Genomic DNA, 26855 nt, shown 5'->3' on the forward strand with positions numbered 1-26855 from the left:
AAAAAAAATCCAAAATGATGGACCAATTTCAAATTTCAATACAACACTAATTATTTTTTGCCAGTTGTACCCCTAATTAATACTACTGAAAGCACTCTCAATATAATATCTTCCACTTTACATTTATGGTGAAGATGAATACACCAATATATGATAAGGGTATTTTTACTAAAAGTATTCTCCTCTATTTCATTATGCATTTTTCTTAATTAGTGTGAATTGGTCAATTAGATCATTTACTTTACTTTGTGATGGAGGGAATAGTTTTTTGTATGGGGCCAGATGTCAAATGAGTTCCCTTCATTTGCTTCATTTGGTAGTGAATGCTTTAAATACCCTTCAACCTATTTTATCCTCAACTGACCCAAGGAGCTTACATAACACACGAATTGTGATAGGGTAGTTAGCTGAATGGTCCATTGTGATTTGTGACCCTCTTGTATAATCTACCTTGAATAGACTATGGTTGTTGCAACAACATTATTAATACTCAAACCTACACATCCTTTGGCAATAATAGCATCATTAATCACATAATCCAACCACACAAAAGTGAATAAAAGGAGCATAGGAAAGAGTGACTACACTTGCCAAATATTAATTTAACAGTCTCCTGTGCTTTTCTAGCTCATTAGTGAATAAGGAAACGAATGAACTAGCCATAAATGTGACAAACTTATTCTGCTACATTACTACATCATGATGTACTTGTTGACATGAGAATTATGTCACGGCAAGTTCTGTGGTAAGTGGTCCACTGCCGATCAATACTCAAAATTGCTTTAAACTGTAAGAATGATTGATGACACCTTTTAGAAGCAGAAGTTCAAGAACCTTCTCGTTCCTAACAATAATAAGATGGCGACATGATCGGTGTCAGTTCGACAAAAACAATGAATGAGTTAAGGTTTAAAATGCACATATTCGTTTTTTTTGTCAAACTTGCTCTGATCAAGTCACCATCTCAGCCGCAAGAATGAGAAGAATTGTGCAGTTCTACTTTTGGAAGGCGACGTTTGTATTTCAAACTATTTGCAAATACCAGTGCATATAATTTACCTTATGTAACGCAAATGCATCATACCAGAACACAATCAAGTGCAGCACCTGTGATATTAGTTAAAAGATTAATTATACTAATTTTTAAGGGAAAAAAATTAACATTTTTGTAGTAAGAGCTGGGGAGAATGACTTTCATGCATATTGAGTAAGTTGAGATACCAATAAACCATAGTGCTATTAAAAATAAGTATTATTTTTAATTTATTGATATTGTCAAGTGATAAATATTTTTGCAGAAAGTACCTTTAACAAGTCTAATCACAATTACTTATTCACATGGGTATGAGTTTGAGTGATGAAATTGGCTTTGGTGTTCATCTCAGAAAACAGATGACAAAGACATGCAACTGTAATGTGCACTATCATATACTTTTAACCAATGAATAAGCTTTGCATAGCTCTCAGTAACTAGATTAAGAACAATAGTGCTTCCTTTGATTGTAAAGCAGCAACCTCATCTTTTTCCTTGCTATCCCTTCTGGGCATAAGATCAGATATATTGCCAGCATGTTAGTTCCAGTGTCACATTTCATCAACGCATTTACTACAATGAATCACCATAATATGTCATCCAAAAACAGGGGTAAGTAAAGGTTTTTCATCTTTACTGGGGAAGAACTGGTAATCTATCTAAACATTTGTACTTTCAATTTTATTCAAGTATAGAGTCAGAAAGAGTAAAATATGCAAGCAGAGTAGGTAATTCCACCAAATCACAACTTATTTAAGCTTACTGTAAAAGAGAGAGTACATTGACAATAGGAAATAATAGTATGTGTTTTGAAAACTTTGAATTTTTTTACTGTCGTCTTCCCTTATCTACTTTAGAAACAAATAACAACACAATTTAACCAAAAAAAACACTTGGCGCAATTTCGTTCAGTGCATTTAATCAAAACATAGTTAAAAAAAACTAAGTTTACTTAAAATCAAACATAGTTTCAAATACCAAAAAAACCCTTGGCGCAATTTCATTCAGTGCATTTAATCAAACATAATTAAAAAAAAACTAAGTTTACTTAAAATCAAACATAGTTTCAAATATGGTTGTAGAAATTTTTAATCATTCATATTGACGTGAAGTTTGGGGTTGAGTTTTATACCTATGATATGAACACATAATTCAATAAATGTATCCGCTTTCAAAAGTCGGAGTTTGTTGCACGTATTAGTTTTAGAAATACTATAGTATTTAGACATGACAGTCCAACAAACTATAATACATTTGATGCGTCATTCACAATTTCACAATCTAAATTAAATTATAAAGCATGCATGACTTTAATCTTTGATACAAATACATATGACTATTGTCAGAACCAACCAAATACATTCATTAATTACTTCAAAATACAGTAATATAATACAAAAATAAATACAGTATGGAAGATTGGTAGTGTACCGAAAAATTATGTCAGATGAAACATGAATATTTCAAAATCACAACGAATATCGAAAATTTCAAATCATGAAGGATAAACTATGAATCATTAATATAATATCTCATTGTTACATATTTTACATTGTCATGTTCATATTCTCAAAACTGTTGTAATGGATGAAATTGAGATAATGTGAACGGAGAGGATTCATTCCAATATTTGATACACAGTATGAATCTTATGTAGGTACAAGGACAGGAAAACACTCATGTAAGAAGGGTCTAGAGACAACTGAAATAACTAAAATTAAGTGATAGAAACACCACAGGCAGCATTTACCGCCTAAATGCATTGCCTTCACCTCCAGATCTGCCTTGAGAATAATGGGTCCGCCGTCGGACACTCTCGGCTATTGAAGAGCTCCCGCCTTCTGCAGCACCATATATACTTTTTTGAGCAGTATCCAAGAAATTCTTCCCACTAGAACTAGTGTTCTGGTTTGCTTCCTGTGCATCAGTCTCCTCAGCCTTCTTTATACGTTTCCATCTCTCCCCTTCATGTAACTCAGCAGCAAGTTGCATCTGCCTAAGTTTAGCGGCCCTCTCTTCTTCTGAAAGCTTAGGAGCCACATTTCTCCGCTTATAGTGTGACTCACGTCCGAGTGAATTAGCAGAAGATCTAGTAGAGCTTGGTTCTCGAAAGCTCCCATTCCCCCTTTTAGAGACATCAAAATTGGACTGACCTTCTGGAGCATATCTTCCTGACTTTGGCTTATTATCATTTCTGTTATCAACATCTTCTTTATAGTCTTTTCCTTTGCTTTGACTCTGGTGATGACTGGGTGATCTTTCTCTGTATTTTTTGTCTTCATATTGATTCTTCCTTCTGTTATCAGCATCTTCTCTATAGTCTTTGACTTTGCTTTGACTCCGGTGGTGACTGGGAGATCTTTCTTTGTATTTTCTATCTTCATAGTGATTCTTCCTTCTCTTCCTTTCTCCTTCACTTGATTCATTCTCTGAATCTGATCGAGCCTTGTGACGCTTCTTATCAAGGTCTTCATCAATGGTCCGTCTTTTTCTCCTTTCAGCAATGTCATCTTCGGAATCTGATTGAGCCTTGTGACGCTTCTTGTCAAGGTCTTCATCACTGATCCTACTTTTTCTCCTTTCTGCAATGTCATCTTCAGAATCTGATCGAGCCTTACGACGCTTCTTGTCAAGGTCTTCATCACTGGTCCTTCTTTTTCTCCTTTCGGCAATATCATCGTCTGAATCGGACTGTGTTTTATGCTTTGATTTACTGGATCGATGCTTCTTTTTTTCCTTCTTACTGTGATCTTTCTTCTTGTGTTCCTTTCCTTCAACCTGACATCGTTACCAAAGACAGACCATAAATTAGAAACAACATCAAACACAACATCTTGGTGAAAGTAAACCAAAACAGTTGTTTTTGTCATCCTGATTAGTAAATGCAATTTAAAGTTTTTAAAATGCAAGCAGTGAATTACAAATAAAAGCCCAACACATGAGACATGAGTATTTATAAGCAACATAATTTCATAGTTTTACACTATAAAAGTCAGCATGAATAAGAATAGTAGTCACAAATAGCATGACCATTCCTTAGGAGGCCGTAATGGACATGGGGCTGCATGGCATGGATGGTCCTAAACAGAAGTTGAAGTAAACGAGGAGGTTAGGAGAAATCACAGAAATTGTGAGTGTTGAGAAATACATTTATAGCAGCAGAAGGGTGGTCAAAATCGAATGACAATGTTTTGGGAAATTCCTGCAATGTTATGGTCTAACTTAAACTTAGCTGATTGTTCAATGACAAGGCTCCCATGCAACTTAAGATGGAAAATAAAATTGAATCAGAAGGCTTATGGCAGCAGAGTGTATTGGAAATTCCTTAGTTACAAGGTTTTGGTTGGTCAGAACAATTTGTTCAATTCGTTCCACAATGCATATTGCATCCCCGGCAAATAAGAGCAAAAGGTAGTGTAAAAACTAGTCTATTACCTAAACCAACAAAGATCAACAAAGGAATATTGAGTTTTCTGTGCGCCCAAGTTAAACAGTATCTATCTACATAAGTAGTCAAGTTAAGTTAATTAAAGAATAGTAATTCCTATCTTGCAAATCTTTAACTCTCGATCAAAAACTGACAGAACAAATGTCGATGTAATATAATTTCAGGAAACTTTGAACTCTTTGTATCTCATTTCCTCATAGTATTGTGTCATAAATGCGAGAAAATTAGAGAAAGCAGGTTAAAAGATGCTATTGATTATGATCAAACTACATTCAAGACCATGCATGAGGCTGACCCAATATTCAATCAACCAAAGCTAAACTACGAACCGAAATACAATAGTAACCAAGCGTACTAGTTTGACTTTAGTCATCAAGTGTAATAATTAGTCAATTACCTAAACCAACAAAGATCAACAAAGGAATATCAAGTTTTATGTGCGCCCAAGTTAAACTGTATCTATCTACACAAGGAGTCTAGTTAAGTTAATTAAAGAATAGTAATTCATGCCTTGCAATTCTCTAACTCTCGATCAAAAACTGACAGAACAAATGTCCAACTAATATAATTTCATATACCCTTGAACTCTTCATATCTCATTTATATATATATATAAATGTTTTGGACCAATGAGAAGAGAGAAAGTGAAAGTCGTCACCAAAGTTGTCCCAAATGGTTGTACATATATCACTACTCAAGCAAAAAATGCACAACTATGAAGAATGCTACTATTTACAAATCCAAAAGAACGAGACAAAAAAAAAAAGGCTTACCGATTTTCTGATCATGGCCATCTTAACAGGGTTGTTTTTAATCTTCGCAAGCGCTTCCTGCTCGCGTTGGCGAATCATAAGCAAGGGATCAGAATGAAGTTTCCTCCAAGAATCATTAGCAGATTGAGGCTTCTCCTCAAATAAAGCTCCAGGAACAGTTGCATCCTGCTAAACCACACAAAAACCATGATTCAATTCACTATAAACAAAACAACCCTAAATTCAAATTCAATCAACAACAATAAAAAAAAAAACTTTTGCTATAAAAACAGAAAAACAAATCATGGGTAAGATCATACAAACAAATTACCTTAGAAGCAGAAGATGAAGGTGCATCAGTTGGATCGGATTTAGGCAAAGCTTCAAGTGACTTGAAACCTTCAGATGTTTTACCAACGGATAATCCCGAATCGTACAAAAACTCCAACCTCTCCTGGTGACTGCAATCAAATCAAATCAAAGTCAGTAAAATTTTCATGGTTTCAAGTGAAAAACCATAACCCTAAAAAATCAATTAGGGTTGTTTCCAATAAAAATGAATCAAAATTGATAACTGAATTAGGGGAAGAGTAATTACGGAACGAGGCCAGCCTTTTCCTGAAGAAGACGAAACTCGCTACGTTCACGTTCTTCTTGAATCTGTTTACGAAGTTCATCGAGTTTTTTCTCTTCGGCGCTGTGCTTTTGTTCGGCTTTCCAAACATTTTCAATGTTCCGAAGACTTCCCGTGTGCCAACCCTTCTTGTTCAAAAATTTCATACCCATTTTGACGAATGATTTGGTTTTTATCGATTGATTTTGGTTTCAGCAATGTTTCTTCTTCTTCTTCTTCGTAGCTTACAACTTGAGAAGAAATACAGAGAACGAAGAAAGGATATGCAACTAAAAATCGCGCTTATGCGTTTTTCTATCTGTGTTGGGTCGAAATGGGTCGAAATGGGTCGGGTTCCTTTTTAATCTTTTTCGAACTACTTTGCTTTTAAATTTAGTAAAGTAAATTTATCTAATATTTGTATTTATTTTAAAATAAATCTTTTTCTAGTTATGAAATTAATGACTCTAAAAATTATGGATATATTCGTTTCAAGTTTACCAAATTTATTCTTAGAATTATATTCCTTGGAACATAAAATGAGAACTTTATTCCAATAACTTTAGAAAAAAAATATTTTTGATTCAAAGCTTGCATGCCAATATAGTCGGGGGATAAGTTCTTTCAAAAAAAAAAAAATTTGGGGGATAAGTGAAAACTTAACTCACTAAGTAAGTAAAATGGTTCAAATCATGAGATATCATTATCTTAAACTATGATATTTTTGGAATTTAATTATTTTAAAAATGGTTCAAATCATTTTAGACTTATTGGAGGACCTAAGACAAATTACATGATCTTAAATCACAACGAAATAATCAAAATACAACGTCAGGCACTAGAGAAGGAAGTTCGGACGCTTAGTGTGCTTGTGCAAATCACATTAAGGAAACCAAAAGTATCTTGAAGGGGATTCGTTATTCATACCATTTGTGCCCAATATGCTTATTGGTGGGTACGAATCGAACCTAACGGTAAGTATGGAAACACACACTTTGGTTTTTCATACAATATTCATCATCTTTTTCATTAATCAATTGTTGTAGCCTCTACCCCAGCAACAAGATAAACAACGTTTATAACGTGTTAACTAGGTTTTGAATCTGATTTTGGCAACAAAAAAAAACTTTTTACCATCCATTTAAAACTCTTGTGTTTAGGCATGGCAATTGGACCCAGATCCTATGGACACTCGCAAAAAATACCCACAATAGGTAACGTAAAACTCCGCTTTCATGGGTATGGGCACGGGTAGGGTAATTACCCGCAAATTTTAATTGGTATAGACACGGTAAGGTTACTATACTAGACAGTCCCGCAACCCGCATGTACATATTTATATAATATAATAAATACTTTATTTATTTTTTGTGTACAATTATTTAATTTATTTAGCTATTTAAGTCTAAACCTAAACCTAAAATCTAAGCTATTTAAGTTTAAACCTAAATACTACGATTATTTGAATGTTTTTATTTTAATTTTTGAGGGATATTTTGGATGTTTTTTTATTTGACTAAATACTACGATTCATATTATTTTATTAGTTGATTTAAATAATTTTGGATCCTAGTTTTATTTCAATTGTGATGTTTTTTATTGTCTTTTCATAGGATATGAGAAAGGACACTAAAGTTGTTGCCCCCGAAGATACAGGCTCGAGTACAGACATTTTTTACAAATGAGGATAGGGGATGGGTACTATAATACCCTATACCCATTGTCATCCCAACTTGTGTTCTACTTTGACATATCTTATGTTGGAAAACTTTTATTTTTGTTGATAATATATTTTATTTTAGCTTTTTAACAAAAAAAATCAACTGTACATTTTCGAAATAACTATCATCAGATTTTCTTTATTACATCATTCTCTTTTTTGACTTTATTTGCTCATTAAATTTTACAAAAATGCTATATATAAATACACGTTCGTGAAATTTTGTCGGGAATGGCTTCGTGCTGTATTGCATTTAATCTTCTTTTTTTTTGGAAACAAAATTCACGGAAAACCCCTTTGACACAGAAAACACGCAATATTCCATTCTCTTTTCTTGCCTTTGGTCCAACGAAAATATAATCAGAGTACTTTAATATATAGGATCTGTTTGGTAAAGATAGCGGATAGCTGATAAGTTAGTTTATAGCTTATAGCTTATAGCTGATGACTGATAGCTTATAAGCTAACTGAAGTGTTTGGTAAAACTAGCTGATAAATGTAAAATGACATAAAGGGCATTCTTAATTTATAATAAAATCATATCAAATAATATTTAAGTATTTGTAATTTCGTAATCTAAATTTTCTTTAAAAATACTTTAAAATAATGAAAGGTATAATTTCATTAAAATGTAACATAATTGATGGTATATTTTTTAAAGAATAATCAAAGAATAAAGAACATGTTCGTGAGCTTAAAAAAATAATAAAGAACATAACACTAAGGTATATTTTCATAAAAAAAATATAAATAAATAAAAACTGAAGGTATATTGTTGCGTTGCATCAATTTTTTGTAAGGCATATTGTATAAAAAAAATAACAACGAAAGCCATAGAGTAAAAAAATAACACATCCAGAAGTCCTAGCTCAACTGGTAAAATGCCGACATTGTTAGGCCGGATGCCATGACCGGAGTTCGAACCCCGGTATCTCCACTTGTGTGTGTGAGTTTATTATGGCTTTGCCATTTCGTCTATCTACCAAAAAAAAATAAAAAAATAACACTAATAGTATATTGTTCCTTAAAAAAAACTATTAGTATATTGTTCTGTAAAAAAAAAAATGGTATATTGTATACAGAGAATTACAAAGAAAGCTGGTTGGTGTATTTATTAACAAGGGCTAGTAATATTTTCTATTGGTATTTATTATGGAGCTATATTATAATAAATTGTAGTGGGTAAAAATAGAATTTAGATGAAATAATAAGGGTAAAAGTGGAAGAAAAAGTGAGAAACTATAAGCTATAAACTCAAACGCTACTTGGAATAGCTTCTGAAAAATAGCTTATAAGCTCATGAAATAAGCTATAAGCTCATGGTGAAAAAGTGTTACCAAACAGAGCTTTTTTTGTCAAACGAGCTTATAAGCTATAAGCTATAAGCTAATTTAGGTGTCTTACCAAACAGTGTCATAATGACCTATCATATTATGTTTTGGCATGTTGAGGTAGAGAATATCATCACCGACATCACTACACCCTATGCACACATGATTATTAAAACATAAAGAAACAAAAAATCAATCCATTGGCAAATATTGAAGTATCCAGCAAATTTTGATTGGAAATCAACTAAATAGTGAAAGAAAAGAAGCGATTGATTATTGAGATTAATCATTGGGGTGATGGGTTGCAGCAACAATGACGACATTAGATTGTCTCATGATAACCTAACGTTTTTTAACAATTCGTGCGTGCGGTATGTCGCACCATTTAGCATTACTCATATTTTAATATGTTGTTTTTGCAAATAACATATGACCCAAAAAAATAAACAACAAGAAGCAAAATCTAAGTCTAACTGATCAATTTAGAGGTTTGATTGATAACTTGCAATATCTAATTATTTTGTTTGTTAAAAAAAAAAACAGAGAAATGCTAGATGTCACGAGAATAAACATCATGACAACATCACAAATTAGGCAAGTCATACACACCGTTTCAACAAAACTTCACCGACCCAAACGTTGTACAAATAATTACGAGAAGGACACTTTTGCACTCTCACGTTTGTAACCTTAATATCCAGAGGAGACGTGCCAACTGCCAAGAGAGTCTCCGACACAACCGGCACTTGTGCTGTTATTGTCGGAGCCTCCTTTACTGCCAAGCAAACTCACACTGAAGAAATCGAGTCCACCAACGTCGTCGAGAATCAACTCCAACAAGATTGCCGCGGTGATGTGTGTACGTCACTGGAGCATTCAACATCTACCACCAACATATTTACATGTTATTAGAAGGGTTTCAAGTGTTAGACAGCAATATAGCAGCGTGAGAGGGTTGTGTTGGTTTCAGAGAGCATGCTTGGAGTGGAAGTGTTGGCACAAATCGAAGTTAGTGGCAAATTGTTTCACAATGTAATTGCTTTTCATTGATATGTTTTCAATTAGAAGACAAAAATAACATACTTCCTCCATCCCAAATTAACTGAACTATTTGTTCATTTCACACATTAAGAAAAATGTATAAAAGAAGGAGAGAGAAAAATAATTTTAAATGTTTTTGTTAAGTATTGGTGGAAAATGGAATATATTAAATTGGGAAATATTAATTATAGTTATAAAGGGAAAAAAAAAATTATTATTGTATTGAAAATGACTCAGTTATTTTGGGACACTTTATTTTGGAAAATGGCTCAGTTATTATGGGACGGAGGGAGTATATCACATGTTCGTGATGCATTCGTGAAAGTTCTTTCGTTAGATATAGCATAACTCTTGAAATATTGGTCCAGTTGTTTGAAAATTTCAAATTTCAATTTATTGTATGAATATATATTTTTACATACATGAGAAAATAATCACAAAAATGAAAGTTCAAAAGGTTCACTGCCAAATTTGTCCCTATTTGAAGCAAACATTTCATCATGCAAGGACAAAGCGTCCTATTCCTTTTTTCTATTGACATCCGGTGAGTGAAACAGGGAGAGAGACCATGCTAAATACTAAATAGGCTCAGTCCTACACTGATAAGAATACAGTGTGGAACTTCCTGAGATAGCAAATAACAAAAAAAATTGCATGTGGGTCAATCATGATCCTCTCTCCCCTCTTTTCTCAATAAATGGATAAAGAATGTGAAAGAAAAATGAATCTGCAGGTCTTGTACTGTTGATGTTCAACAACCTATCAACATAATCAAATGTGTGGTATCTCCACAGTTGCAATTGAACTATCAGTTGCTTGTTATTTCATTATTCTTATTTTTATGGCAAATTGAATGTAGTTGGATTAGTTGGGCCCTTAAGCTACACTCCTCCACCTGAAAAATATAGCACTTTCCTGATTAATATTATGAAGTGCTGGAGATAAGCAAGCATTCTACATAAAACTGGAATTCAGTCACTCTACAGTAACCATAGATGGTTCGTGTGCAAGACAAACCTGTGACTTATGCGTCTTTGACAAAAAACCTCCGCACTCTTCAATAAGAGCTCTTTCTCCTCCAACAACTCTAGCTAATTCTGAAATAGAAGTATCTGTTTCTTCTGCCTGGTGTTTTTGAAAAAACTTTTATTAGTGCAGAAAATAAAAGTAAATCTATTTTCCACACATTATGAATGTTATAGGATGTCTTAATGTTTTTCTTCACCTTTTGCTCTTAGAGAAACTCATTAGTTGACCCTATTGGCTAGAAAGTTATCTAAACAAAACTGACCAAAAAACATAGTAGGGGTGAGGAAGATTTATAACCAAGACATTATAATCCAACCCAAGTTTCATATAACCTCAAGACTGCAGTGTTGGACCATGGAATACCAAACTGACGGTTTGAAGTGAAATAAATGCAGTTCTAAATAATTAAAAAGATTTCTTTCATTTGTCTAACCTTTGGCATTAATCTTTGGGTATTGGAAATAATTGTCTCCATCACCTTTAGCGCTGAATTCAGAGATTCCCCCACCTCTCTTACATCAACCTGTGGCATTAGACATTTCAATGAATTAGAAATTGTCGCACTATCCCAATGAATAAGTATGGAAGAAAGGAAATAGTGCCAGTTGGAGTTTTAATCATACCCTAATATTCCCACCAGTTGGAAGTCGTACAGAGGCATTCAACAGAGCCTGAATTGCTTCATTGATAGAAACAGAATAATCTTCTTCCATAGCAGACCACTCATCCAGATATGGAATCTGTAATTGCATCCAAAAAAATATACAAATTACTTATTTACTGATACATATATTAGTGTGAATTTACAAATAAAATTATAATTGATAGCAAAGCAACCAATGTCTTCTTAATTCCACCTCAAGATATATTAGTTGCAAGAGGTCATCAAGCAAAAGGAATTAACAGACTTCAACATTCAAAAGGATAACATACTTCAACTTTCATGCCACAAAAGTCATCAAGCAAAAAAAAATTTTGGATCGCAGCCCAGGGGGGAGCATTGCTCTGTAGACTAAAATATAAAAGAAGCATTCAAAATCATTGGTGTACGTACTTGAGCTTCAAGAACTATTGATAGGGTCTTCGATCTCCGCAGAAGCTCGAGTTCTAAGCGTTTCCTGTGCACAGAATCACGCATTTCTGATATTTTCATTGCACGAGAAAATAGTGCTTTCTGCAAGGATAGAAGAAAAGAAACAAAAAGTGACAAGAAGAGCATTAGGTGGTTAAATTGTATAGTCCCAGATTTTAAACCGTATCAGAACCAAGTGAAAGTGAATGTAAACATGCAAACGAAAGTTTTGAATAGCGAAAGCACAATGACACATTTGAACCTAAGTTTTGTACTTATCCAAAAAAGCCACTTAAACCTTACTGGAGTATAATTTGAAATAAACTAGATCACGATGACCAATATAAATGAAGATGTGATATCATAGTCATTACATTAAAGTCAAAACTAAATAACTTAGTTTAGAACTGCTCTTGAGTGGGGATTAAGATGTGATGTGATACTTATTATACTCAAATGTCATTTTAGCATTTCATCCAAGTTGCTTGTGCATTGTAATAGAGACCCCCCCTTCTTACTTATAAATCGTGACTCGCACTCCCTTAACTCAACAAGAGGAATTAATGGAATTAAGCAGATAATTGTGATCAAAGCAATTTAGAAAATGAATACAACTCCAAATTTAAATTATGCATCCTTTGTGAGGCACAGTTATAAGGAGCTGTTAACACAACCTTTTAAATAATTTCTTGCACATGCCATATATCAAAGATGTACCTCTTGCATTTTTATTGTTACATTGAGGAAGTGATTGATCCTAATTCTTACATAACTACTGTATAGTTTGCAACTTGGCACAACTTTGAGACAACCATATCAACCAATTTCCAAGTAACAGTACTAATAGTGTAGTTAGGGACAGAAGATATTGCCTCAATTTGTGGCCTTCTCTAATCTCCAATTCCATTATTTAGTAGCTATTACGTAGAGTTGTTGGTTCATCTATCCGATCCCAAGAACCAATTTCCTGGTTGTTTAACAATAATTTCACGAGTCTATGGTTATGTTTTTAACTTATCTGCTGCTTCAATGTGATTGTTAACATATTGGTTGTGAAGTATCTTTTGGCTGTGAAGTATCTTTCTAACGGGGCCATTAAGTTGGCAATTGGCATGAGTTTTATAGTCTGCCGTAATCGTTGATATAATTAAACAATCATTAAATAATACCACATGACTTCTCATTGGCCCTTATCTCTTATCAAATAATAGCCAGCAACACAACCACACAATTCAGCAGAGAATTGTTTCCACAGAGACTCCTATAACTATCTATCTAACTATATTTTATATATACTTTTCATGGCATTTTCAAGCGGCTATACAAATACAAATGAGTAAGACTAAGTACTACTACTATACAGTTGTTACTTGTCAATAACCAGGAAATAAAATCTAAACAACAGACCTCGCATTCTTTTTGCTGAACTTTCATCGCATTGACCGCTCTTGCATTGGCAAATCTCCATTGCAGATACCGATTATAAAACATTCTAAGTGAATGCACATCTTCCTGATGACTAGACCCTTTCTTCCCTTTCCTCGTATCCACCACAGGTTTCGCAAATTGCGGAGCCACCGGCGGCTTTGTAACAGAAGCATGTTGCCTCTCTGACCCTCTTACCAACAAATGATCAATCCCAGAAGAACTCAAACTAACCGAACGTGACAAATTGTTATTACCAATCTTTTCAGCCACGGATCCATTGTTCACATTAGATTGCTGCTGTATTAAAACCTCCCTATCACTATCACTCTCGGAACGCAGTTCAGGAAGTGATTGTGTGCTACAACTAATACCAATATCATCATGTGAATGCGAATTCAAAGAAATTGAATTTCCTCTAGATAATGAATTGACACTAGACTGAACCAATTTTGTAGCAGCTGAAGAACGTGAATTGCTAATAGACCTATGATGTTGTTGGTGATGATTTGGTGTGTGTCTGTATCTGGACGAAACAGAAATTGTTGGAGTATCAGGTCTAGAAGCACAAGGAGTGGAAGTAGAATTGATTCTTTCAATTCTCGAAGTTGTTGATTTAGGAGGGTGATGAGAATGAGAATGAAAATTAGGGTTAGGGTTTGGTGTATTTTCGAAAACCCTATTATTTGTGGATTCTTTGAAAAGTTTAATAGCTCTTTGTTGTAATTGTTTTTTCTGAAAAGAATAACCGATGGGGAATGAAGATTCAGAATTTTCGTCGTCGGAATCGTCACGTTGTTGGCGTCGGTGAGTGGTGGAGGCGGAGGGGGTCATGAATCGAGAGCTGACTTCACGGGTTCTAGGTCGGCGGTTGTTTGTTGGTGGCGGTGGTGGTGGTGGAGGAGGAGTAGGGTTGTCGGAAACATTAACAGTGTTGGTTTGTTGCATCGTGTTTGGTTGGAGATGAAGTTCAATGAAAGAATTTGAGTGACAGAAAGATGAAGAAGAAGAAGAAGAATGGAAAGAAAAAAATGGCCGTTGGGGTTTTGGGTAATGATGTTTGTTGTTTGTGATGTGTTTGTTTGGAGAGTGTGTGAGTTTACGTTGCAACGGTTATTTTCTGATTTCAAAAATCGATAATAATAATAATAATAATAATAAGCATATCCACAAACGGGATTATTTTAGTTGTAGTTGTGTGACATGACATTGTTACAGTTCGCTCTCGTCGTTATCGTCACATCCATGACGTGACTAATAAATAATGCTACATCTCGTCGTTATATTTTAATACGGAGGAAGTATGTTTATTTGGATGAGGAATTAATTTTGAGATGAGAATGAAGTGGAAAACAAATTAAAACCGTGATTGCGAAAATTCTAACACAATTAAATGGTCTACTTATGTAAAATAAAAATCTCTCAACAAAATGTAAAATTATCATAAGTTTAAAGAAAATGTTAATTTGTGTCCTTGGAAATTCTAACAGAATTTAATGTTCAAAATAATATTACTACATCCGTCCTTAATTATAAGGCTCTTTTGAAAAAATAACGGGAATTAAGATAGTGGATATTTGTATTAAATATGTTTGTAATTACTTTTATTTTTACAATTTTATCCTTTAAGAAAGAGGGTTGGCTTATGTTTTCAACATTCTATTTATTACTCATTGAAGAAAAAGATGTATAGTAAATAGGGGCATGTATGTAAAGAAATAATTAATGTAGTTGGAAATAGAAAATGAGTCTTATAAAACGGGACAAAAAAAATTCTCAAAAGGGTCTTATAATTAGGGATGGAGGTAGTAATTTTTTTCAATTAATACTTACCAGTTACCATCAGTGGCAAGAATTTAATGCTTAACAAGTTAACATGACCCTAAGTTTAAAGGTCGTTGAGTGGATTTTGATTCCTTTCACTTATTTTTTACCCAAAAACGGTGATGTGAAATACTTTAATTAAATAATATGTCGTTAGACCTGATGATTATGAAATGATCAAAATTACCGGAAAACTTCTTAAAAACTTCAATTTAAATATGATATATCTTCATCTTTGGGTGTGTTTGATTTGCTAAAAAATGAAGGACATGATAGAACAACTTCAGTTGTTCAGTGTTTGATTTGTAAAACTATTTCAGGTACAGGACAAACTAGATGCAAGATACAGGACAAAAACTCATATTTTTGTCCTTCACTAAACCACAACACAACTTTTTGTCTCATGTATAAGTTGTCTAAAAATCCAAAATAGCATTTTGTCCCCCAAAAGTCGTATAAAACAAAAAATTATTCAATGCCATAAAAATTTATCATGTGCTGCCTTATGTTGTGATGTTTTGTCTTGTACTATTGTGTTCAGTACTCACTGTTTTGCAAACCAAACACACCCTAAGTTAAAAAATATCATAGAGGGACCAAAACTTAGTCATTTTAAAATAGAGGACCAATTTTTGTCCCACTTTGAATGTGTTCGACTGTCCACCATCTTTAAACTCAAGAGGTATTGTGTACTTAATGAACTTAATTATAAATTATTTAAAAAATTCATTTACAAATGTTTTTATTTAATTCCTAAAAAGAAAACGTTTTTAATTAAATAATCTATTTAAACTTTTCAGATTAGTTCAGGGACCAAAAAAATTAACAAAACATTTCCTTCATTCAAAGGATAATTTAGATTTTTTTAGTTTCTTTTAACAATAATAAATTTGAGTCATAAACACACTAAAAATATAAGAAAGTAGCGACGGCCGTTATAAGCTCATCAAAGAAGTGACAAAAAAAAGTTCACCAAAGAAAAGCCATCTTAAATAAATAATTTTGGTGTCTTCTAATCATTGCTGGGTCACACAGTTCTGATTTTGTAAAATTAATTTTAATTTTTAAAAGTAAAGGGATTTGTGTTAGCAAAATGAACCTTTAATTTTTTTGGTAACAAGGGGTTGCTTTTGTCAACACAAATCCTTGTACTTTTAAAAAAACTAAAATCAAGTTAACAACATCAAAATTACTTAAAATTAATTTATCCAAAGACACTATAAATCAAACCTAAAATTGCCAAACAACGCCGTGAAAAATATAAATTTAATAATAAAAAAAATATGTATTCAGTAATGTGTGGAGTGTACCAACTACTTCACTTCCATTCAGCAAATAACTTGATGCAGAGAGAAATCTCATCCATACTACATAACTGTATTCATTGTCACAATGAAGTAAAACTAAATTTTCAGAACTCACTAGAACTACACCTAGGTGAGAAACCTGTAAAAGCGTATACAGAAAAATAATTGTGTAGTCAGTTCCAAATTGTGAACCTCCATCTCACATGGCAGGGACATACAGTCATCAACTTGCACAGAAAGCCAATTTTGCAAAGATGTGTCCTTGTCCAACCCAGTAAGACTTGAGATCTCAATCGAACAACTTGGAGTGTAGGAGGTAAATTTGATTCATGTATTATGCCAATTCCTACTCTATTATAAATTGCATGGTTGATATGTACAGAGGAGATTTTGAGAGTGTTGTGTTGTTTGAAAGAATCACGGCGATGCATAAGGGCTCTGGCCATGAAATCCTGATCTTGAAGAAGTAAAAGATCTCGCAGAAGTAAAAGGTTCGGCTGTTAAGAACAAGAAAAACAAAGTGAAATACGATGTCAAAACAAAATTAATCCAGTCACACAACCAAATAAAAACAAGAAAAAAATTCAAAGATATATTCAAGTATAATACATCCAAGACCATAAATAGAAAATAATTGGCAGAAATGCAACTAATAGTCCATGAAAATTGCAAGCTAACGATGAACAATTAATAAGATTGATGCATATGTATGTATAATGTGTCTAAGAAGTTTTACGTTCAAAAGACTCAAGAAAATACTTCCAAAAGTGTCACAGAATAAAACTACAGATTTTCATGGATACGCCCTAAAAGGTCATGATCATGAATACTTGAAAACAAGATTATGGTCAAAGACCCTATCTCCAATTTTTAATAAGACTTGACCCTTGAACTTTATAAAAGCCTTGTTTAATGAAAAATATTTATAAAAAAATATTAAAATTTAAAACAAAAAGAAGTCCAAGAAATATCTGATTCCAAAATTGGGTAGTTCATAAGTTTGAGAGTGACCATTATACAAAGTTAGTAAGATGGAAACATAACATGACAATTGATTATTGTGCTTATTGGAAAAAAAATTACTCAAGATAAAACCAATTTAAGTTAAAAAAAATCAGGACAGATACCAATACTCTATACCCATCCACTTAATAAATTCATCAATGAAATGAGACAATTTTAAACAGTCAAACTTGCCTTCTTCATCCTCATCTCCGTTATGGCTTGTAAAGAACGGGGTGAGATAATTTCTATCTAATGCCGTAAAAGATGCAGTACTGCAACAAAGAAGTGAAGAGAAATTAGCAGTGGCAACATCATTACCGTAACATAATAGCACTGCAATAATTTATATGATTGATACATTTCAAGAAAGTGTATGTGCCCATGTATACATAACAATGTAGTAGTTTAATTATACCTCTTGTGGAATTCTTTTAGCTTCATCTTTATTTTGTTCCCAGATGACGATGATTCTTCCTCGTATGAAGGAGCAATATAACCATTGTTCCCCCCGTAATCCTTGCAAAGGAAACAGAAAATCTTAGATGAAATAGAAACGGACAAGAGACACATAAAGTAGATTCATCAAGTTAAATATATTATCCATTGTCAGGAATCAGAATCAATGGGACTGTAAAAATTGAGGTTTTCAAAGTGAAAGTTAACAAAACCATTTGAGAACAAAAACTTATAACAAAACATGGGTTCTTGAAATTTAAAATCGCAATGCCGCATTGGTTGTTGAAGTATGTTTATCCGAGTATCAGGTGAGCATGGGAAAATTATATCACATACTTGGAATTCTATTTTAGCCAGGGGGCAGTCATCAACCTCTACTTCACAGGCTGGGACTTTTTGAATGTTAATTTAATTGAATGGTTAAGAACAATTTTTTAAATGCAATTCAAAAACATAACCACAAGCTCAATCACATGCTTCAACCTTTTTCTGCACAAATCTTAGCCCAATTATTCGTATAAAAAAATCATTTTTGCACACAAAAGGAAATACTATTTCTATACAACCTTTCTTGCATGCTCCCATTGTTTAAGAAAGCAAAAGAAACTCACCTTGTGTGCTAAGTCAGCGCACAAGATGAGCCAAGAGTATCCCTTAAGTGACAAAACCAAAATGAATTGTGCATGAGGACATAGTTTACAATTAAATTATAATACTATCGAGTTACTACAGATGTTTCCCAGTTTAAAAAAAAACATGCATAACAATGCTTCAAATAAAATAAGAGTGGAATAAATTAAACGGAACACCAGCACTGTAAGGGCCTGTTTACTTTGTTTTAAAATTTTCATTTTCTGTTTTCAATAATATACACATATTATTGCACAGATGATAAAGAAGATAATATACAAAGTGAGATGATATACATAGTCAAGAAGTATCATATTTGGAGATGGTGAAAATGCTACAAATTTGTTTTCACCATTTCCAAATATGTTATTGCTTCTCGCACCACTAATCTCAATTTTGGATATCATTTCTTTGACTATACAGGTACCGACATGTGTATTTTATTGAAAACAAAATATGAAAATTTGAAAATAAACTAAATGAGCTCTAAGGCCCCAATTACTTTGTGAGACATTTTTCATTTTCATTTTCTTAAACAAATAGATAATAGACTATTGAAGTGAACAATTGTGTGTATTTTTTGGAAACAAGAAAATGCATCATTCCTAACTAGCATTTAATCTTCTCTCCGTCACAATGGTTCACTTCAAGAATCTCACATCTTATTAGCCAACTAAAATGAACACTTATTTTAGAAAATAAAAATAGAAAATGTTATCACAAAATAAATAGGGCCTAGTTTTTTTACTTCAATAAAAGACAACGCATATTTTTTAGTTTTTCACGTCTTTCAAACATCCAATAATGACATCAATATCAACATCTCTTTAACAAGAAAAGTTACATTATATAAAATGAATATGACATATAGCATCTTGGAGCAAGCCCAGATCATATTTGTATTTGGCAATTTATCTTCCAAAAACATTAATGATGGGTGTCGCCTCCAAATGCAATTTCAATGTAAAAATCATCATCATCAACAACAACAACCAAGCCTTATCCCACTAAGTGGGGTCGGCTATGGAGATAGAATACCCAAAAATAAACAAAAGTAGGTCATAACTGTCATTTCTTGCAAAACTTACTGTAATGGGACCAACTGAAGCCAAAGAGCTATCGCTGTGAGTATCACCACCTATGACATCTAGAGCTTCCAGCATGGTACCTGTTGAACCACCAATCAGCAATACCTGAAACAGATAAATAAATTTTCATATTGATATCCCAGATCAGCAATGGTGATTAAATGAAATGTTTACCCAATTAATAAATAGCACTTTTATATTCTTTCACAACATATAAATAATTTCCTTCATTTATAATTAAATCACTGTATACAAACCCAATTCTCTCTCTGTCATCTGAAATCCCCAAATGGTACTTTATTATAATCATACCAGAACTCAAGCAGCTCGCGATCTCATGTTGCTGAAAATTAGGAGATATTGCACTCTTTGTAAGCTTCTCAAAAAGAGCTAAAATATGTTTTAGATCTTAAGTTGGAATATGTTATTGATTTCTTCCACTGCCTCATTTTTCCAATAGGTTCTAATCCAGCCTTCTTCTGAACAAATACACTCATGTTCCCATATTTCCTTGTATGTCCACTTATCTATCTCAATATATTCATATTTACAAGACACGGCTTTAACACGTGTTGGCACAATGTGAATCAAAACAAAACTCACAATTTACACAATGTACAGCGTGGCCATGTCCATTACAATACCCTCATTTTTTTTACTGATTAGTTTAATTAAAGGACAACAAAAGTGTTCCTACCGTCAAAACAACTATTGCTGTAGTTGCAGTGAAGATGGTCTGTCCATGTCCTTCTGGAAGATCATGAACTGATTGCAGAGCAAGGGCAAAGGCCATTGCCCCTCGAAGTCCTGTTCACGTCCACAAAGTACAAAATTTAGAAAGACATAGGAAAGAAGCAGTTTCTTTCATTAGCAGAACTAATCAAACTTCGCATGGTAAAGTCAATGAATTGTGTTGATTGATTCCATACCACTATACCAAAGTGCCTTTTGGTATTTTGGAGGTATCTTTCGATGAGCAGGTCTGACCAGATTGACCAGGTAAGCACAAGAGAAGACATTCGCGGCTCTGCATGAAATCATCCAAGAATCTTGTTGTCAACTTTCAAGTGAAATGTCAAAGCAAAGCATAAAATTGTCAAGTTTAACTCTGGTTTCAAGTATAAGGAAAAAAGAAGTCATATTTGGTGGTCCAAATTATAAGCAAAATTGAACTACTTTGACCCTTTTTTGAGGTACTTGCACCTTATTTAATACTAATATTCTTAAAATACCCTTTAATCAAACAAATTCTCAAACAAAATTAAATGAAAAGAAAGGATAATTTGCGAAAGGCAATTAGTTTTTTTATTACATCAAAAAAAAATTAAAAAAATGAGGTTAATTACAATTCTTAATGTGTGTGTGGTTAGTTAGTTTTGCTTATAATTGAGACTGCGGGAATACATGCTTATCTTTATCCAAAAAGCCTGAAATAAACATGTCACTTTAATTAAAGACTTAATGATAACAATCAGTACAAATACCTTGCAATTACAATGAATATCTGAAGTGATTATCACCGAGTTAAGGAAAAAGCACTAAGAAGAACCTGAAATGCTAAGCTAATAGAAATCACAAAGCTTGAATATTATGGGAGAAGAAGAAAGGATACAACGGAGAAGAATATAAATCCAACATGCGACCAGCTATGTTGTTCCATAGCAATGTCAAAGCCCATGTATATAAATCTGTAAGAGACAAAAGGTGTCCACACATCATTTAGAGGTAATGTTTGAACACGGGAAAATACTGTAAAAGAAATCATCCTTACATAAATGTTTCTGCTAATGATGATATCAACTCAAAAAAAGCAGAGACAAATCTTTGAGAACTTTGTGACAAATTTGAATATGCATAGTGCTTCATAACCTAAAACAAAACCCCAAAATAGTCACCACAATGTTTTGATACATACATGAAATAACCCAGGAAAAATGTCATGCACTTACAATTCCTGTGAATAATATTGATACAATACCGGACAGACCAAGGCCTTCAGCAAGCATGTACCTGAAAATTTAAATAGTTTACACTGATTTGCACCATGGGTGGAAGAAAATAAGAAAACTTTGTGGAAAATTGATCAAGAAATGGTCCGTGTGAAAGTGAAGATTTCTTACGAGAAATATGGAAAGAGAACAAAAAGACAGCTCTCCAAGTTCTGAAGGCTGGATAGAATAATAAAATTCTTCTGATTAGTATATTTCACATGTAATGTGAATCATCAAACAATAAATATCTGAAAGAAAACTGATATTTGATACTTACTTGTCAATATCCAAGCCTGCATACTTAAATAGGTTCCGGCAGTCAAGGTTTTACAAAAAATTCCTGGTTTTTAAATTTCTAAAGAAGCATATTGCAGATATGTAGGACAAGAGTGAATTTTAAAGGATATCAAAGCAGATGTAAACCCAACTCCAACACCTGCAGATACACCAAAAGAATCAGAATTATAACTTTAGGAATACTGAAAATATAAATAATAATTCATGACAATACACAATTGTATCTAAGACTCTAAGTTCATAAAATAAACAAGTTCTTCAGAGGCGCTCTCCCCTCCTTCACCCTAGTACAACCAAAGCAGAACATAGCTAAAGACTGACCTGCAGACAAAGACCCAACAAAAGTCTCCAAAAATCTAACAACCACCATGAAGAAATTTTGTCCAGATGGATTATTTTTAACCACTGACATTGTCCTGTGAAACAAGTGCTTGGGTTAAAAGTGAACTTCATTCAATTATGGCTACTTCAGATAAGCATGAGATACTTCAGAAGTTTAGGTACCTGTACAAAGAAATTGCCATCTGCCCATAGTGCAAGAGGGAGGTCAGGACAAAAGTTATAACATATACAATGGGGAAATATAAAGAACAAGATCAGCCTTAGCACCATCGATCTTCAAATCACATCTGAACTCAAACGATAAAAAGAAAGGCTGTAGCAAAGAAACTTACTGCGTCATTCAAAACAGATTCTCCAAAAACCAAGGCATATAGATTGACATCTGTGCCCAGCTCCTGCAAAGTGGGCAGGTTAATTTCAAATTTCAGAATGAAGTGAACCAGATGCTATATATTTACCATAAACATAACACTCAGAATTGAAGTGGCGCCTTGACGCGACCATTGGATTTGCTGTCAAGTGACCAAGAGGCCACGGGGTTGAATTTGAATATTTAAATCAACCTCTTGCAAATGGAAGGTAAGGCTGTGTGCAATATATCCATGCTATGTTCAACCATTCCTATTAGGACCTTGCCATAGCAGGAAGTTTAAAGCACCACGTGCTAAGAAAAAAATGTTAGGGAAGCACCACCACCATCTTGTAACCCACACAAGTATTATCATGTTCTCGACGATGCACTCTCTCTATTTTTCTGTGTGTGTGTGTGTGTTAGGCCTCTTATGGATATTCTTTATAAGAGGAACTGCCTACTGCACATTAACTCCTCCTTCTAGTAACTGCTAATAAAATAATTAACTGTCTACTGCTCACATTAATTTCTTCCTATCCTCTTTAAATATTCTTTAAAGAGGCCTAGCAGTTATGTCATGTCGACGTACCCCATGTTGGCAATGGCATGTCTGGTTTATATCTATGTTGGTGCTTCAAAGATCATGAGTATAGCCGATTAGAGTTTTGAAAATCTTGAGTTTACCAACCAAGGCTTTACATCATTTCCCTAGTCACGTGCATTAGTAACATTACAAAACTATGTTCTGGAACAATATTTTTCTCATTTACTTTGTCATATTAGAAAATCTTATGATCACCTAATCTCAATGTTCAACTGTGCAATATACATAGCAGCTGAAGCATGGGCCCAAACAAGCACGTATCGATTTTGTAAAGGGAATGAGTCCTGCCTATTAAGCATTAACCCTCCACATCCTATGTTTTAAACATGTATATTGGTTTATGAGAATTATTAATTGTAACCTAGGAAGCCTAAATATCAACGTGTGTGTGGACTAACAGGGTAGATATATAAATGGATGAATTATAATACAGAAAAAGTGGTAAATCACCTGGAATATGGACAAAACTGTAACGGGATCGGTTGCTGATATCAGAGCACCAAACATCATGCACTCAACAAAAGGTAGTCTATACATGAGGAAGACCAACCCACCAAGATAACTGCAGAACATATGACATAAACCATAAGCCATACCACCATTATGTGTTGTACATCCTACGTGTTGAAATAGACACTTCAAAAAAGAGGTGTGGAAAAGAAAACTTACACCAAGGCACCCGTTACAAAGGAAGCTAGAAAGGTACCAAATATAGCAAATGTGACAATTGCACCAAAATTTGAGAAAAAAGGTTTCTGCAAAAACCCACATTACCACAAAGTCAAAAAAGATGTGTCTAAAAGAACAAAAAAAACTACAACTCTACAAAAGAGAAAAAACTATAGAGGGACTTACAGGTGCAAGACTGAAACCAGACTGAGTAAACATAGGAATCAAGGAAGCAAACACGTGATAAAATAAATGTGCGCATAAGCTAACCAACCAGTATGCATATTTTAAAGAGTAAACCATCAAATCAGTCCCTAACTTTGTAGGGTGCTCTCCAATAGTACCCTCAGATTTTGAGTATTTGGCTGACTGGCTCCATTAAACGGTCAAGTTGGTCTCTATACTTAACCACTTACTATCAATTAGGTTCCTATATTTTAACACCTTACTAACAATTTATCAATTTGGTCCATAATGTACTCTCAGAAGGACCGATATGAGTAAAATTGACAGAGTCAAGAACCTTTTTGAAATATTTATAATTTCAGAGACCTATTTGAGAACGTCCAGCAAGTCAGGAACGAATTTGATGGTTTACTCGTTACCTAAATAAGATAAAAATTCAATAGAGATAATAATGATAATAATAACAGTGTTAATTAATAAGGATATAATATGATCGGAGGTAGCAGGAACAAGAAAAAAAACTCCTCATGAAAATTGAACCAAGCCCTGAGTAAAAATGAAAAACATAACTTAGACAAGAAAAATATAAACAACAGAGAAAACAAGTTCTTTTAAAAATAAACAGAGAAAACAAATAAGAAAGAAAATGAACCTGATGTTAGTTTCAGTATCTGAAATGTTAGCTAAAATACCAACAATTAACCCTGCAAAAAAAGAATTTAGGTTAGAAATTATAAGTGGGGAAAAAAGGGAAGAATGAAGGAAGAAATTGAAGCAACGAACCTATGAGAAGAGAAGCACTAGCTTCCGGAATGATGTAAATCTTTTTGCGACGGAGAACGTGACCGAGAACGAAGGATAAAACTAACATCATGATCTGAAGAAGGATTCCGACGCCGGCGGCTTGTTGTTCTTTGCCGGGAGGAGCCTTGTGCACGTCGGCCGGAGAAATTTCATTCTCCGAGCCCATTTTCCGATTCACGCCGGGAACCACTCGATTTGATTCGATTAGATTGTTCTGTGTTTCTGGTTTGATTATTATTCTGTATTTGATGATGATGTGAATGTGATTCTAATTTCTAATTTTCTTTAACTTCAACACGGAACTCTCTAGTTCTATAGTCTCTGTGTTATTTTAATCATTACTAATTTATTAACTTAATTATAATGATGATCGGAATTAATAAGCTGTGTGATCCATTCATATGTTCTTCCAAAGATCGGTTACTTTGTGGAATGTGAATTTTTTTTATTTTTTTGACTAATTGTGAAAGGTGAATATTAAACTCTAATAATTTTCGTCGCGTGAGCTTAGCTTAGAGACATTGTATAATTTATGCAGGGCAGCGGCTCGAACCTGACACCCCACTTTTCAATATTTATAAAAAATGTGAGTTTCAGCCACTATGCTACCTGACAAAAGAAAATCTAATGATTTTCTAAATATTTGTAAAAAAATAAATAAAATGTAAATCTTATTTTCATTTTTGTTTTTCATGTCAATAATATTGATAGTAATTAAATAATTTTTCCTCGAAATATATCTTGATGGTAATTTAATTTCCTAAACAAAAGTTCATAGGTGTATTTTATATGTTTTACTAGTATAATAAGTAAGTTATTTGGATAAAAACACATTAACAAATGTGTCTTTTTTTATTGAAGGACTATGTGAAGAGAAATGTTAACCGATGTCCTGGAACACTAGTTAAGGAAGCAAATATAGTAGTTTTTGTATCAAAAATTTTACAAAAATCAAAAAAAATATCTTCTTTGATTTAATCTTTCTTTTTTTTAAATATCTTAACCAATAATCGGGCACCGGTTAAACAACCCATAAACAAATGAAGCCAATTTTATATTTTGTACATGTCAGTCGGTGGAGAAGGGAAGCCATCTACTTTTCCACTTTCTTGAGCAGAAAAGTGCACTTTTGACTTTTCATCAAGGCAATGTATTTTTTTCTTTCAAAAAAATCAAAGTAATGTATTTATTCTTCTATTTTATTTAGGCTTTTGACCATCTCTAAACCAACATAGTTTTAATAGTGTGTGTTTGTTTAGTTAGAAATAAAAATTGAATTTCTTTTTTTGATTACCTAAATTTATTTTTTTTTAGTTCAAATTAAAAAAATATATCTTTTTCTACATAAAATTTATAAGCCATTTCTTTTTTTAACATAACTTTTTTTTAAAACATAAAAATATGTGAGAGTGAAAGAGAAAAAAAAAATAGTAGATATCAATTGTCAACTGAGGTCGAATGATTTTAGACCATATTATTTTTCTTCTAGAAAACAATTTTAATTTGTTTCATTGGCAATTAAAATACAAATGCATTCGGTAGCAAACACGTCGGATCTAGTATAAAATGAAGTTATTTTTGCTATTGTGTGAGCAACCTCATTATATGTCTCGAGTTGACTTCGACATGGATTCCACGAATGTGTCATTAAGGCAAAAATGTGCCACTAATATTGACCAATTAAATTGTTACATGTAAGCCAATTCAACTATTTTCTCTTTTAGAGCTTCACATTATGTGAAACTCTCTTGTGAGAAATTTGACGAACATGTGCAGAGAGCTCCCTCCCACGTGCGTAACTTCCACTCCGTTTTATAAAAACCGATATTAAATTAA

The 26855-nt window shown here is 33.2% G+C and overlaps 3 protein-coding genes across 4 annotated transcripts; all 3 read right to left on the reverse strand.

The window, feature by feature from the left end:
• Positions 1-2521: 2521 nt before the first annotated feature.
• Positions 2522-6182, reverse strand: LOC11413607 (pre-mRNA-splicing factor CWC25 homolog). 2 transcript variants are annotated; one of them, XM_024776098.2, is made up of 4 exons: positions 5832-6159; positions 5565-5694; positions 5255-5422; positions 2522-3811 (listed from the first exon to the last, which is right to left on the reverse strand). In XM_024776098.2, the coding sequence occupies exons 1-4, from the start codon at positions 6017-6019 to the stop codon at positions 2780-2782; spliced, it is 1518 nt and encodes a 505-aa protein (XP_024631866.1). In that variant the 5' UTR covers positions 6020-6159; the 3' UTR covers positions 2522-2779. The 2 variants fall into 2 exon arrangements, with proteins under 2 accessions (XP_024631866.1, XP_003594400.1); XM_003594352.4 differs by having other exon boundaries at positions 2532-3811; positions 5255-5419; positions 5832-6182.
• A 4467-nt stretch (positions 6183-10649) lies between these two features.
• On the reverse strand, positions 10650-14553 carry LOC11407504 (protein ENDOSPERM DEFECTIVE 1). The gene is made up of 6 exons (XM_003594354.4): positions 13447-14553; positions 12022-12141; positions 11591-11707; positions 11401-11490; positions 10956-11063; positions 10650-10833 (listed from the first exon to the last, which is right to left on the reverse strand). Exons 1-6 carry the CDS (start codon positions 14410-14412, stop codon positions 10747-10749), a joined length of 1488 nt encoding a protein of 495 aa, XP_003594402.2. The 5' UTR covers positions 14413-14553; the 3' UTR covers positions 10650-10746.
• A 1996-nt stretch (positions 14554-16549) lies between these two features.
• On the reverse strand, positions 16550-25356 carry LOC11406465 (sodium/hydrogen exchanger 6). The gene is made up of 22 exons (XM_024776621.2): positions 24999-25356; positions 24868-24919; positions 24702-24761; positions 24216-24240; positions 24030-24115; positions 23811-23922; positions 22737-22799; positions 22567-22586; positions 22384-22478; positions 22173-22201; positions 22043-22074; positions 21895-21942; positions 21724-21784; positions 21546-21643; positions 21387-21462; positions 21259-21278; positions 20704-20801; positions 20472-20581; positions 19775-19879; positions 18016-18116; positions 17793-17872; positions 16550-17092 (listed from the first exon to the last, which is right to left on the reverse strand). Exons 1-22 carry the CDS (start codon positions 25183-25185, stop codon positions 17013-17015), a joined length of 1638 nt encoding a protein of 545 aa, XP_024632389.1. The 5' UTR covers positions 25186-25356; the 3' UTR covers positions 16550-17012.
• Positions 25357-26855: the final 1499 nt, after the last annotated feature.

The sequence above is a fragment of the Medicago truncatula genome, chromosome 2, assembly GCF_003473485.1.
Source record: "Medicago truncatula cultivar Jemalong A17 chromosome 2, MtrunA17r5.0-ANR, whole genome shotgun sequence".
Classification (NCBI taxonomy): Eukaryota; Viridiplantae; Streptophyta; class Magnoliopsida; order Fabales; family Fabaceae; genus Medicago; species Medicago truncatula.